This window comes from Nothobranchius furzeri, chromosome 4 (genome assembly GCF_043380555.1).
Source record: "Nothobranchius furzeri strain GRZ-AD chromosome 4, NfurGRZ-RIMD1, whole genome shotgun sequence".
Taxonomy (NCBI): domain Eukaryota; kingdom Metazoa; phylum Chordata; class Actinopteri; order Cyprinodontiformes; family Nothobranchiidae; genus Nothobranchius; species Nothobranchius furzeri.
The window spans coordinates 68,609,712-68,624,410 of NC_091744.1; the positions used below are offsets into that span (position 1 = coordinate 68,609,712).

At 40.2% G+C, this 14,699-nt stretch overlaps 1 protein-coding gene across 1 annotated transcript in view; it reads left to right on the forward strand.

Annotated features, from left to right (window-relative positions):
- LOC107388792 (FERM domain-containing protein 5) overlaps nt 1-14,699 on the forward strand; it is an 86,471-nt gene that overhangs the window by 64,502 nt on the left and 7,270 nt on the right. The window contains exons 2-13 of the mRNA XM_015964496.3: nt 661-765; nt 2,624-2,666; nt 4,265-4,343; nt 7,573-7,670; nt 8,172-8,295; nt 9,220-9,307; nt 9,462-9,550; nt 10,490-10,553; nt 10,644-10,735; nt 11,219-11,293; nt 12,584-12,652; nt 12,781-12,887. Of these exons, the coding sequence (XP_015819982.1) occupies nt 661-765; nt 2,624-2,666; nt 4,265-4,343; nt 7,573-7,670; nt 8,172-8,295; nt 9,220-9,307; nt 9,462-9,550; nt 10,490-10,553; nt 10,644-10,735; nt 11,219-11,293; nt 12,584-12,652; nt 12,781-12,887 (1,033 nt within the window). The remainder of the gene's footprint in view (nt 1-660; nt 766-2,623; nt 2,667-4,264; nt 4,344-7,572; nt 7,671-8,171; nt 8,296-9,219; nt 9,308-9,461; nt 9,551-10,489; nt 10,554-10,643; nt 10,736-11,218; nt 11,294-12,583; nt 12,653-12,780; nt 12,888-14,699) is intronic.

The window sequence follows — 14,699 nt, forward strand, 5'->3', positions numbered from 1 at the left end:
AAAGAATGTTGAAATGAAAGATCTTGAATGCAGAGATGAATGTGTCCTCGCATCTTTATCTGCACATGCGGTTATCCTTGCTGCTCCATTATTTCAGGCCCTGTTATTAGCAGGCATGTCAGCTCCGTCGGCGATATTACGCTGGAGTATTAATCCTGAAGTGACAGTGGCGAGCACCCGTGAAGCCCTCTGGTTTAACCACAGAAAAGGTCAGCTACCTCCGGTCAGAGAGCCCCAGTCAGCGCTTGGTCACAAATCGTCATCTTGGTTTAACAGCAAGGCCGTATTGACAGGCCATTGTCCTAATGAAGTGCCTTTTATCAGCAGAATGAGTAACGGCAGGGAGGAGACGGCTGCTGGGGATATTTCTGCCGGTCATCGCAGTAAAAACCAACACAGAGGGAGGTGAAAATCATAGGGACCTGATCCAAGACGGACATTTTTTTGGATTTTTATACCATATTTAGAAAAACATTCAATTAAAAATAAAACAAATGTTTGTCTATTTGAAAAAGCTTAGAGTATACAAAAGAGCAATAAAAGCAATTTCATTGCTTTCATTGCAACGTGCTTTTGACGACTGGTCTGGGCCAATAGTTCAGATCTGTTGCTGTTGGCATTTGGCTGAATTGTTTTTGTTTCTCTTGTCCTCTTTTTCAGCGGGATGCAAAGGGTCAGTATCTGTTCGACCTCCTCTGCCACCACCTGAACCTGTTAGAGAAAGACTATTTTGGCATCAGATACGTAGATCCAGACAAACAGCGGGTAAGCATTGGTGTGTGTGCGCAGCTGCCACGGGTTCTCAGTGACCGCTTTGTTTAATTCTTAAAGAGCAAGTAAACCCCCAAATCTATTTTTTTTTTTGCTGATAAACTTTATAAATGAGTGTCTAATCAAGCTGTAGATATGTGTAACCAATACTTTGGTACTTTAGTGCGTCTTAGTTAATATTTAAATATTGTTCCTTGAACTGTCAGTGTTGCTGACCTAGGGCACACTGACAGAGGTGAAGCTGCTGAGCAGGGGCACTGCTGGTCCATCTGACCACCACCAGCAGGCACTAACTGCCTTGCCCAAGAACACAACAACAGAATTCTCTGTCTGGAGATGAGATCAAACCTGCAACCTTTCGATAACTGGACAACTCGCTCAACCTCTTGAGCTACTGCTGCCCTAAATATAAATAAGCTAAATGCACCTGCAGGGAGGAGCAGAAAATGCTAGCCGTAGCTCCAGCTAACACCGTCTCATGTAACTTAATTTAAAAAAAAAAATTGTCTTCAGGTGACCCTAACGTGTGTGTGTGTGTGTGTGTGTGTGTGTGTGTGTGTGTGTGTGTGTGTGTGTGTGTGTGTGTGTGTGTGTGTGTGTGTGTGTGTGTGTGTGTGTGATAAGCAGATTTATACAATTATTAAAATATTTGTTGATCTAAAAGAATGTACTAATTAGCAGTCACCTTCACGCTTAAACTGATCTAATTTGGCAAATTAATGGATGGATTTTGGGAATGATAACATTCATTTTTAATTTTATTGTCTCACAGTGTTCACACCAAATATTCAATGTAAACAGTACTTTTGTTTATATTTTTACATACAATACGTGGTTCATTCCATAATAGAAAATATATGACAAAATAAACAAAACAAGCAGGGATTATTGAATGTGAATTGATCGTTTCACTTGTCTGTTTTTCTTCTTTGAAACAAATTTTGCTTTTCTCATCATTTTGGCTTTTAGGCAGATGAAATATTGTTTTATTTTTGGTTGAAACATGAATCGTTCTATTTTTTCAATCATTTCTAAAAGATACAAAACGTGTTGAGCCCTAAAATGCGATAAAAGTGTATTTTTTGGGACAAACCCAGATCAGATTCATGTTTTGTTTTTTGAATTCATTTCAGGACTCTGTTTCTGTTTATTCTTTAAAATATTTTTCCAATTTCATAAAAAGGAACAAAATTAATTTTAGAGAAATTTTGTCTCCCACAAAAACTTCTTAAAACAGTTTAAAAGTCAAAACCACGACAACAAAGAAGTTTGGTAAGTCTTAAAAATGTTTTCTTTTCTTGGAATTTTCAGGATTTTGGTATATATGAAAAAAAATCTGAAGTGCAAGTGATGTTTATAAATATTTGTGATTTAAAATGATGAAAAAAATATTTATTCAATATTGACATTCCGTCAAGATTAAGACTGTCCTTTTGTGGCATGTTCTGCTTGTTAATTTATTTTTTTGGTTTGTAGGTGTTTACGGATCATGTTGTGGTTCTACAAATGAGATCAGGGTGCTGATGCTGCATGTTCATCACTGTCACTCAGGGTTATTTGTCCTGTCTTCATCTTCTACCTGACGTTTGGGAGATGTGGAAGAAACCTGAGCTGAAATAATTGATGTCTTGTCAAAAGGAAATCCTGCAGAGACGTTTGCACTGCAGCATCAGCACCGTTCTGACACTGTGTGTGGCAATGAAGAGATTTCTCCAGAAAACTGTCAGTAGTAACAGCTAAACATCACGATAACAGAGCGAGAGTGCCATCTTAACGGCACCATGTGTGTTCTTTTTGCTGCAGTTGATTTTTGTGAGATTAAATGTTTTGCTATTGTCTCTTTCTGTTGCAGCACTGGCTGGAGGTCACCAAATCAATTGTGAAGCAGATGAAATGTGAGTCCCTTCAATCTAAGTTTAAGTTTAAGTCTGGTCAGTCAGTTTAAGTCTTAACCTGGATTAAATTAAGCAATAGGTAAGAGTCTCACATTGGATAATTACTGCATGGAACAAGTAATTTAACCCCAACTGGTGAAATGAGTTGCTTCTCATTTCTTAAACAACCATGTGGACCCATCTGGTGGTCGTAGAAAAGATGTTAGTCTGTTTGAGCAGGGTCAGATTGTTGGCATGCATCAAGCAGAGAAAATGTCTAAGGAGATGCCGAAACGACTAAAACTGGGTTAAGAACTGTCCAATGCTTTATTATAAACTGGTCTGATGAGTCCAGATGGACCCTGTTCCAGAGTGATGGTGCATCAGGGTAAGAAGAGATGCAGATGATGGTCTACTGTACAAGCCTGTGGGGGCAGTGCTATGATCTGGGCTTGCTGCAGTTGGTCAGGTCTAGGTTCAACTACAGGATGAGCTCCAAGATTGAAGTCAGCTGACTTCCTGATTATACTGAATACCCAGGTCATTCCATCTTCCCTGATGACACGGGCATATTCCAAGATGACAATGCCAGGATTCATTGAACTCTAATAGTGAAGAATGGTTCAGGGAGCATGAGACATTATAATCACACATGGATTGGCCACCGCAGAGTCCAGACCTTAACCCCATTGAGAATATTTGGGATGTGCTGGAGAAGGCTTTGTGCAGCGGTCAGACTCTATCCTCAATGCTAGATCTTGATGAAACATTAATGCAACTCTGGATTGAATTACATCTAGTGACACATTGTAGGTCAACCCCACAGCAAATGGGAGCCATAATCAAAGCTAAAGGTAATGAAATTTTAGAAAGTGTGACCTTTTTATTTGGTGGTGACTTTTTTTTGGCTGGGCAGTAAGTATATATTATTGAGGTGCTTTAACAAAAAACCCATAAAAAACAAAACAAATTATATATAAATATGAAACAATGGATTTTCATTCCTTTTCTTTAGTCGTTTTCATTCATTTGTGGCCTTTTGTTTTCTTATTACTTTTAAAACGCATTTCTCTATTTAACTTTTATTCTTATTGTAATGTTTTGCTTTTTCTTTTTTGTGTAATTTTTTCCTTGTTTTCTTTTTTTCTTCTTGATGACTGTTTCTTGTGCCTCATCTGTTTTGTCTTAATTTCCTTATTTTTAATGATTTTTTTTATTTGCTTCTCTTTTGTATTTTTTCTTTTTACCTTTTTAACTGTTAATCTTATTATTAATCTCTTTGTTTTTATTTTTATTCTAAGCTACAAAGTGATCAGCCACATTTAATTTATTCATTTTCATTTTATTTTTAATGCATAAAAACTCAAATCAGAGGGTGATTAAGTGTCCGACTTGGACATTTAGATTTTTTAAAGACCTAAATGATGCTGGATTCAGTCTTTCAACCTGTAGAAAATAAACACCAGAAAAAAACGTTTCTGTCTCATAAAGACCTGATCAAGACAGCACAGGTCTGCATTAGAGACCTCCATCTTGGCCTGGAGTTTTGTGTGATCTGCTGTTGAGGCCATACAGTATTTCACCTCTTTCTTGATGTTTTTTTTTTTGGGTCCCTGCAGCTCAGCCTCCATTCACCATGTGTCTAAGAGTCAAGTTCTACCCGCCGGATCCTGCTGCCCTCAGGGAGGAAATCACTCGGTATGTGAATTTGATAAAAGCCTCGTTACTCCCTTTTTATCCCTTCTCCACAGCTTTGATTTACAGTCGCTTCTATTTTCAAGACCATAAGCTGGTTTTCTCACAGAATTATTTGACAAACCTTAGAAACAAAACATCTTTTGCCATTTTTCTTCTTTGTATTTGACTAGAGAACAGACATCTGTGTAAAAATCTCTGGATAAAGCAAATATGTTTCCATCACAAACATTATTTATGCCTATTTCATAATTAAAATAGCTGATTACTTGACTCTTAAACATTATCATAAATATTACATTGAAGCCCAGTGGAGAAGAGAAGGTAGTAAAAAGCCTTTCCCAGTAGCTCACATATTTTCCTTTTATAATAACATTTCTTTTTTTTTTTTGATTGATTGAATCTTCATTTTGAACATATTAAAAAAACAGTACATAAAAATAAAGGAAGAAAATAGACAGAGAAAAAAACAAATAAAAAATAAAAAACTAACAAAAAAAGAAACACACTGCAAGTAATGTTCAAAAAAGAACAGGAAGAAGCTTGAGCTTATTTAATCCCACCCCCTTTCCACTCTAACAATCAATAGCCTACAGACATTCTTCCTTATAGTTTCAGAATAGATGACATGAATATTTTTAAGAACATAGATACCCACCGCAACATACCCGTGCACAATTATGTCAACGAAAATATTGTACAAGATCATCAATTCTCAACCTCCTTGTACTCTGCAAAAAACAAATCCTTAAACTGCTTTTTAAATTGCCTCATGCTTGGACATTGCTTCATATCTGCACTAAGACTGTTCCACAGCTTCACTCCACACACAGAAATGCAAAAACTTTTTAATGTTGTACGGATACAAGGATATGTTAAGCTAAATTCACCCCTCAAATTGTGTCCCCCTTCCCTTTTAGAAAATAATTTTAGAATGTTGTCAGGAAGTAGATTATTTCTTGCTGTATACAAAATCTGTGCCGTGAGAAAATGCACCAGATCTGGAAATTTTAAAATTTCAGATTTTAAGAACAGTGGAATGGTATGATCTTTGTAGCCAGTTTTATGAATTATTCTAATGGCCCTTTTTTGTAACATAGAGATGGATGATAATGTAGTTTTTTCAAACTCTGTTGCAGAAATCGGTGAAAATAGTTAATTCACATTCTCCACAGATGATGCTGAGTGTCCCGCTGGTGGACGTGTGTGCTTTCATTTACTGACTGGAGGGAGAGGTACCCACTCCGTCTCTGAGGTGTAACGAGATGCAGTGTTGGCCGCATGTAGAGTGTGTATAATGAAATGAGAGGAGACGAGGGGCAGGGCTGGTTGAAAGTGTGAAGGAAGGGAAGGAGTGGGAGGCAGGAGGACAGAGTGATGCATGATTATGACAGCAAGGAGGTCAGATCACGGAGGGAAGATCTGGTACGCTGTGAGGAGAATAAATTCTACACAAACATAATATCGGCCATATTACCATTACCTGCCTTTTTTATAGCAAAGTTTTATGCTAGTTTATTATATTTTATTCTACTTTATTCTACTTTATTTTATTTTTAATTATATTGTTCATGTTATATATAGCACGTTAGTACCAAAGCAAGTTCCTAGTTTGTGAATTGTTTGTTCACTGACAATGGCAATAAACCTTTTCTGATTCTGATTCTGATTCTGATTCTGATATAAGACTGGCTTGAGTTTTCATTGATGGAGGAATTAAAATGTTTTCTGACGTGTAGGAATTTAATTGTCTGGAGTTGTGAGCGAAAATGATAGAAGCAGAAGACGAACTGATCTGTTGAGTGTTTGAGCTCATATCTGTTTTAAATATCATGAAAACATCTAAACACAAACGTTTATATTAATTGTTTTAAAAAAATGAATATGCATACTTTTACATTGGCCTATATTTTGCTTTGAAGGAGATCAATTTTATTGTAACCTTTGAAAGTTGTTTTAGCTTTTGAGAATTTGTGAACCTTTTATGTAGATTTCAGAAGGGATTTATTGCGGTTTGATTAGCCCCTTAGCTTTGATTTGAGTCATTCAGGCATGAGAAGGCTCCCAAAATCAACAGTGGCAGAGGGGTTAAGGGCCCGCCCTGAAACCGGGGGATTGCAAGTTTGAGCCCCGTCTGTTGCAGACCTGTCCTTGGGCAAGACACTACCCGCCTCAGTTTGTCCCAGGTGTCCCAGGTGTCCCAGGTTAGCCGTGGCTACCTTGTAACTCATCAGCACCAGTGTGTGAATGTGTGTGTGCATGGGTGAGTGACTGTTTGTGTAGTAAAGTACCTTGGGGGGTTGTAACATATCTAATACTAATCTAAGCAGACAATGTTGCAAAGAACCCATTTTTATTCTTTTTGTTACCAGAACTTGTAACAAAAACAGAATCGATTCCTTTTTCTTCAGTTGAATTTAGAAACAAAATCTAAAAATATCTCAATTTTACTTAATTAAGCAATATTTTAGCACCCGCAAGAGAATTCTCACAAGTGGAATCTTGAAGCAACCTGAAGTGAAAACTCATACAGCTCTCAAATTCTGTTTCTCAAAAACAAGACATGAAAACACCAGATCTAGATTGTCCTAGGCCTGATGCTTCTTATTTTCTCTTCCACATGTCCGCCAGGTGAAAAAGAAACCAACGACCAAAGGAAAGAAATCAAACATTTTCAGGAAACCTAAAAGACATTTTGTTCTGTACTGTAACTCTGTCTACAGAGATCCAACGATTCCTCTGCTGGGTTCGTAGCCAAAATAGGGTTTTTGTTTTAGGGAGAGAGCCCCATGAGGAAAGTTTTGCAAGTTTTTCATATTTTTTTAATCATTTTCTTGAGTCACTATGTTCTAAAAAGACTTTTTACAGGGTTGATGAAAGGCCACCAAGCCACTGTCGCCCCAACTAGCTAAAAATAAAAATGAATATTAATTCTAAAGAAACAAAAGTCATTACCGCTGTCATGACCGTCAGCGTTGCTCCAAGTGTTGTCTCATTAAAGCTCAGGAGCAACATGGTGAGTCTGAAGCTATAGGCTGGAGGGGAAGCAGCTTTCCCCACCGGGGCTCTCTGCATAAAACAAACCCCTTATTTGAGCTAAATCTAATGAAAACACTCAAACCGTGACATGCCGCTGAACCCAACATGCATCTGCAACGATACGGTCGCAGTACTTCCTATTCCCGTTTGTGTTTTTCTTTAGAAATGTAAGGATACTTTTCCTCCTTTGTAGATATCTGGTTTTCCTTCAGCTCAAGAGGGACCTCTACCATGGTCGTCTCTTGTGTAAAACCTCGGATGCTGCCATGCTGGCTGCCCACATCCTTCAAGGTAACTAGAGGAGACAGATGGAAATGACTTGTACCGCTCTCTGCTTCTCACTGCTCCCAGTCTCAGTCTTATTGGGCTCCAGAAGTCTCCATGCTAGTAAAAGCTGTCAGCTGAGCTGAAAGATTTCCCCAAGAATTTTTATGAAATGTTAAAATGATCCACCTGCAGAAATATTTGCACAAGTTTTATCCTCATTGTAGAGAAATTGTTTTGTTCTATAGCAGAAGTAGTAAATTAGAGTCACACAGTCACACTAGGCGTAAGGTTGCACAGCAGGTTGAGAGGAGGCTGGTCCTCTGGAGGAGGGGCTGATAAATTAAAGATGGACCTCCTCGTCAGCTCCTCCTCACAAAGAAAAACCAGCACCAGGGTCATCTGAGGGAGTGTAATGTGGCATGAAGGAACACGGATAATCCTGGCCTTGTTTAGTCGCTCCCTATGAATATGGTTCACAGCTAACAGCTTCCTCTTTCTTTAACTCCATAATTGTTCTTCCTCCAGCTGAGATTGGCGACTACGACCCTGGGAAACATCCTGAAGGTTACAGCTCCAAATTCCAATTCTTTCCCAAACATTCGGAGAAGCTGGAACGTCGGATTGCTGAAATACACAAGACAGAGCTGATGTAAGAGAAAAGAAAATGCATTTAATCCACCTGCAGATGAAATAACCCACTAGACTGCCTTGTCATTTATATAATTAACTGTGAAGAACCACTGATGTGCTGTCAGTCATCTGAGGAGAGATGAGAAATAAACCGTCTCTTTTCCACTCATCACTTTCATAAATGAAGAACTTATTTGAATGACTTTCTTCTGCAGCAAAAAGAGAAAAAGTAAAAAAAATAAAAAAAAATACAAACATGACAGAAGATCTTCTGTTCTCATGTAGAGTTATGTTAGTACACGTTCCTTTCTGAGTGGTTTTTATTTCTGCCTGATCCACATCCACATTCTTTCTGATTTCAAACTAGAAGGTTTACTGTAACAAACTAGAGGCAAAAACTAATAAAAAAATGTGAATTTGAGACAAATAAATCCAGGTTTTTAATGCGAAGACAGACATATGCCACTCTGCTGCCCCCTTGTGGTTGCTTTCAGTCTCAATAAGCACAAAAGGCATACAAATAATAAAAAGATTTAAATTTAACCATCAAAATCAAAATGATTCGTCAGAGCAGTCCTTTAATTGCTGCATGAAGGAGTTGTAATCTTAGGAAGCAATGGCATTATAGCAGTTTTAGTCAAATCTAACGTTTCATTGACTGAATTTCAACCACATCTGTGTTTGCTAAGTTGGGTTAGCGTTGAGCACCGTCTAGAATTGGGTTGAATTCAAAAGTTATTAAACTATGTCAGCATTTCCATGTTCATGGCAAACATTGACAAACAAATACACACCCGGATATAAAAAAAATGTTTTATTGTGCTTTTCCATTTATTTATACTCTCCTTTTACATCTCCCACCCGCAAATGAATATGTGTGATTACTCTTGTTTCTGTGTCTAAAGCCCATAATTGACTGTTGTGAGGATTCTGTTTTCCTCAGCGGACAGACACCTGAAACATCAGAGCGAAACTTCCTGCAGAAAGCCCAGATGTTGGAGACATATGGTGTTGATCCTCATCCGTGCAAGGTTGGGTGATGTTTGTGCTATTTTTAGACAGTAAAAAGTTCAAGTAGAAAGTTTATATATTTCCACAGGAAACTGTACCTCACTGAAACATACGTCTTTAGGTTTTATTTGTACCAAAACGCTGCTGTTTATCTGATTTTTGTGTTTGTTCTAGGACGTGTCTGGCAACCCCGCGTTTCTCGCCTTCACGCCGTTTGGTTTTGTGGTTCTTCAGGGAAACAGGAGAGTTCATTTCCTCAAGTGGTGAGCCAAACATCTCATCTATGAACACAAACATGCTTCTGTTTGACCTGATTAGACACACATGTCCAACATTTGGGGCCGCCTTAATGTGCATTACAGCTGGTTCCACAGTCAACAATGTTCCGCCATTTCCCATGTGGAGGGACAGATGGCTGTTTACAGCAATTAAATTCACTAAAAAAAACAGTAAATATGAAAGCAGGAAGCTGATACCAGCAGTTTCTGCTTGCATTAAATAAGAAACATGCATTTCGATTATTAAATCTATTAAAGATGTATGATTTTTACTGTAACCGAGCAGATTCCGCTCCCATCTGGCAGAAGGCTCAGATCCATTCGGACCAGAACCTCTCGCCACAAAAACAGTTTCTTCCCCTCTGCAGATGGACTTTTGAATGAAAATCCTAGGGCAGCCCAGTCAAGTTGATTGGTCCCAGTCACGTGACCCGATGCTGTGCTTGAAACATTCAGCAAACACTCAGATTAGTACCTACACGGGGTAGATAGCTGCTTCTCAAATTTCCTACCACTTTTTACATTAATAATTTTATCATGAGTGTTTTATTAGTTCTTATATTGCTTATCTCTCAATTAATTTTTTTTTCTTTCTTACCTTCTGCACCAAAATACCACAGCAATTTCCTAATGTTGTGACTTGGCACACTTATGGCAATAAAAACTTCTGATTCCTCTTCTTGTTAAAAAGCCAGACGATGTATTCATAACAGCTTGTGTGCCTTCAGCCTCTCTCAGGTTTCCTTTATCCTGCATTTCCTGTCTGCAGGGAATATTATCACTGATTTGTTTTGTCATCCAAACACGCGGCACCACAACTGTTTACGTGATCTGGTGGTTGCCATGAATTTTTAAAGAGGCTGTGGCTTTCTGTTCCCTGCTTGCCGTACATCTGACTGCTCCTGCGCGCATTATTCCCAACAGGAACGAGGTGACCAAGCTCAAGTTCGAAGGCAAGACTTTCCACATATATGCAAACCAGAAGGAGGTGAGAGAGTGTAAAATGTGAACAGATCTGCTCCAGTGACCCGTCTACTGTTGGACTTCTAAACTGGTCTTCTTTGTTTCCAACCTGCAGGACAGAAAGATCATCCTGACGTATTTTGCGCCCACACCGGAGGCATGCAAGCACCTTTGGAAGTGCGGTGTAGAAAATCAAGCATTTTACAAGTGAGTCTGCTGACTTTATTTGCTTCATTAGCTTCTCCCTTCACCCTGACACCATGTCGTAATTATACTCGCTCCATCCTTGCTGTAATTGCCCTTTCCTTCAGGTTATTTATCAGAGAAAATAACAGCGTGTGAGGCGACCTTTACAGCTCCTTCTAAAATATTGCTGCCCCCCACGAGCGATGAGTCATGGTTTCAGAGCGCTCTGATCTTTGGCAATGACATCTCAGGTGATAAAATGTGTGTCTAGGGGCTTCACAGACAAAAGACAGAGAAAATGTTTGCATGCCGAGTGATCCGTTAATATTTTACTGACAGCGACTATATGGAGATGTGTGAGGGATGCAATGCATGAAATGTCATGTGTAGTTTTTCTAAGATTTTATCCTGCATTCATCTTTATTCCAGAAAACACAACCTCTTTAATTCATGTATGAACAGTAATTATTGTCTCTTTGGTTTATTTGTTCATTCCTTCTCCAGGCTCGAGAAGTCAAGTCAGGTCCGCACGGTCTCCAGCAGCAACTTGTTCTTCAAGGGCAGCCGGTTCCGCTACAGGTACGTTTCACGACCAGGCAGTGTGAGAGGCGATGGGGGGGGGGGGGGGGGGGGGGGGGGGGAGGACTATGAAAAACGGAAACCACTGGAGAGGAAAAGCAAGTGTTCCCTTCTGACCTTCTGTGCTGCCGTGTGAGCCTTATCACATGATGCAGCATCACTTTGTGTTGCTTGACTAAAAATAGAACTACCTTGGCACAGTTTTCAGTTATATACGAGATTAAAACTATCTGCAACTCATTGGATTCCATTTAAAATACAAATTTAAACAGTGTCCCTCTTCCTTATTTGTTAAATACATTTGGAGGTAAAGTATATGGGTTATGGTGCAAACAAAATTTTGCTTTTAGGATTGTTAAAACATTTTGGTTGAGGATAGCAGTGGTGCCCCCAAATGGTGGCCAAGGGGGCCATGGCCATCCCTGGATAATTTTCACCAGCTGGACAGCAGTAGCTCTGGAGGCAGAGCAGGTTGTCCAATAATCAGACGGTTGTAGGATCGATCCCGGCTCCCGGCATAGAATGCTGCTGTTTTGCCCTTGGGCAAGACACTTCACCCACCTTGCCTGCCGATGGTGGTCGTAGGGACCGGCGGCACCAGTGCTCAGCAGCCTCGCTTCTGTCAGTGCGCCCGAGGGCTGCTGTGGCGTCATTGTAGCTCATCCTCACCAGTGTGTGAATAGGTGAATGACTGAATGTGTTGTGAAGTGCCTTGGGGGGCTTGAAGAACCCACTATACAGGCCATTTCACCTAATGAAGTGCATGAAGATGGAAGATCTGTGAAGGTCAAAAATTTTGCAAGCCTTTCAGTTGTCTGACACACCTTAGATTGTTATTCTAATCAGTTTAATCACAAAACATCCAACATTCACCATTTATTCAGAACAAACCAATCACATCAGTCCTTAGAGACTTGTTGACCAATCAGCACTCAGTGTCGTCTTTAAAACCCTGCAAAGGTCACAATTCAAAGCCTGCAGGTCACATAATAAAGTTACAGCAGCAGGCTGACTTCAGAGTGGAACAAATCTAACCCCTGAGTGGATTGCTTTGCTTTTGAGTGTGTGAGTGTGTTGACCGGTCTGCTGGTAATTTAGTTACACAGAGGTTAATTCAATCATGAGCACAGATGAACTGTGAATCTGTGAGTCCTCCTGTGCTCTGACGGTGTGTGTGTGTGTGTGTGTGTGTGTGTGTGTGTGTGTGTGTGTGTGTGTGTGTGTGTGTGTGTGTGTGTGTGTGTGTGTGTGTGTGTGTGTGTGTAACACATCTTGTTTCTGTGTTTTCAGCGGACGAGTGGCTAAAGAGGTGATGGAGCACAGTGCCAGAATCAAACGTGAACCTCCAGAAATACACAGGTAGAGTCTGGAAACAGATATCTGGTTACATTTATACAAATCTACTTGGCTTTATATCAGCAATATCATCTTTCTGCAAGATGACTTATCTTCATTCAGTTCATTTGTTGGTTTTTTTTTCTGTGCAGATCTGGCCTCGTGCCCAGTAGGAGTTGTCCATCCATCACCCACGGGCCTCGTCTCAGCAGCGTCCCGCGCACGCGCCGGAGAGCTGTGCACATATCTATCATGGAGGGTAAGGAGTAAACAGTCAGAGGAACAGTTTACCTGTTTCGCTTTAAGCAAGGGGCAAACTCCGCCTGCCAAGAGTGAAGCCAACCTGGAAGTGACAAAAATTGCAGTTCCCTCCTCATCTGCTAGTGGCTGCTGTTGTTCCCATTGACTCCTATGTTGTAAATACCAAAGTCACAGCAGAAATAAACATGTTTACTACCTGGCTCAGGTTTAGATGTAATGAAAGCTTAAAATTATGGCAATTTAGGGGCGTATCCTTTTCATTGACAGGTGTTAGATAAGCTGTCAGTGCTAGCCACTAGCAGCTAGCGGCTTGCCCCGCTGAGGGAAGGCCTCCACCTCTAGTTAAAAGCATTACAGCCAAAAACGCAGAAGGTGAAAAAGTGTGTCAACTCCAGCTTTCTGTCTAAAAGCGCCCGCCAACATCTGTTAGCTTCTGTTAGATCAGTTAGCTCGAAGTTACATTGGCTCAGAGTTTGATGGTGGTCCCGCCCTCTGGGCTTCAATTCAGCTCTTCAGGAACTACAGGTGACCACGCAGTGGCTCCATCCATCTTAGATATACAGTCCATAAAGTCCACAATTCATTGTTATCTTTTATGTCCAGATTGTTTTTTTATGTATAATTGTTAAAGGAAAGTTGCTGGCCAAAAATGAAACCCACCACACACACCACCACACACACACTACCACACACACACCATTAGAAAACAGTTTTTTTATTTTTTGTTTTGGAGTAAAAAAAAGTTATTATCATGTTTAGAACACCTCTTTGCGATAACAGGAGATCATTGTGTATACTTTGAGTCTTTTGCTGTGTATTCAAAAGAGCCACACGACTTTCCCACCCTCTGTGTGTGCTGACTGGATGTCTTAGTGGTATTAATAGCCCCAGCTGAAAATAACCAGGGTCTTCTACTCCATGTATGTCACTGACCTGGGCGGGGCCAAGCCTGTAGGCTAACGCTGGGAGATCAAAGCACAGCTGACAGAGAGTCACCCTTTCACCTCCACAAACAGCAACCAAGTGACAAACCTGGACTCTAGACTCTGGACAGGGACCATAGGGGCAGGATAGACAGGCACAGCCATGGTTAAGTGTCTGATCCGCATCACCACACGGGTGAACGTTCACCTGCGTATGATTAACCACTGCTACCGGGATGTGAAGGTTCGTGTGCTGAGTTTGGGGCCCCGCATGCTGGGCAAAGCCCTGGGCATTCTGCCCCTCTACCCTGCCCTGATGGGGCAGCAGGGGTCTGCCGGTGTCAGTCCTCTTTCTGGTGCTCCGCTGTCCTGCGTTCAACCTAGCAACCCTCCAGGTAAGCTCGTCACAGAGGCAGCAAGAAGGCGTTACATGCTTCTTTTATTCAAAATAAAATTTTAAGTGTGAAACTATTGTGGGTTTTCTGCATAGGTGGGCACATTTACCTGTTTTTATGATGATGGAAAGGATTTGGCCGAACTTTGTGTTTACTGTCTGTCTGCAGATGACCAATGCTGTCCATTTTCATATTGCCATCCTGTTTTTTTTTTATTATACAATAAAACTGATGGATTACAGGTGACTGCTGACATCTCTGAAGCTTTTATTTTAAACTTTTTGGAAAGTAGCATGATGTCAGCAGAGAATTATGTATTAGACATAATCTGTCCTACTTTTCCTACAAATTAAAGTCCTTATTTTAATGATTTGCCTTCTCACCAGATGCTTAATTTTAATCCTCCTTTTTAAAGTGAAGGGGTAATATTGCTGCTGTGACGCACTATAGAATGTGAGCTTGTCAGCAAAGTGCCTAAACCATATCTCATCT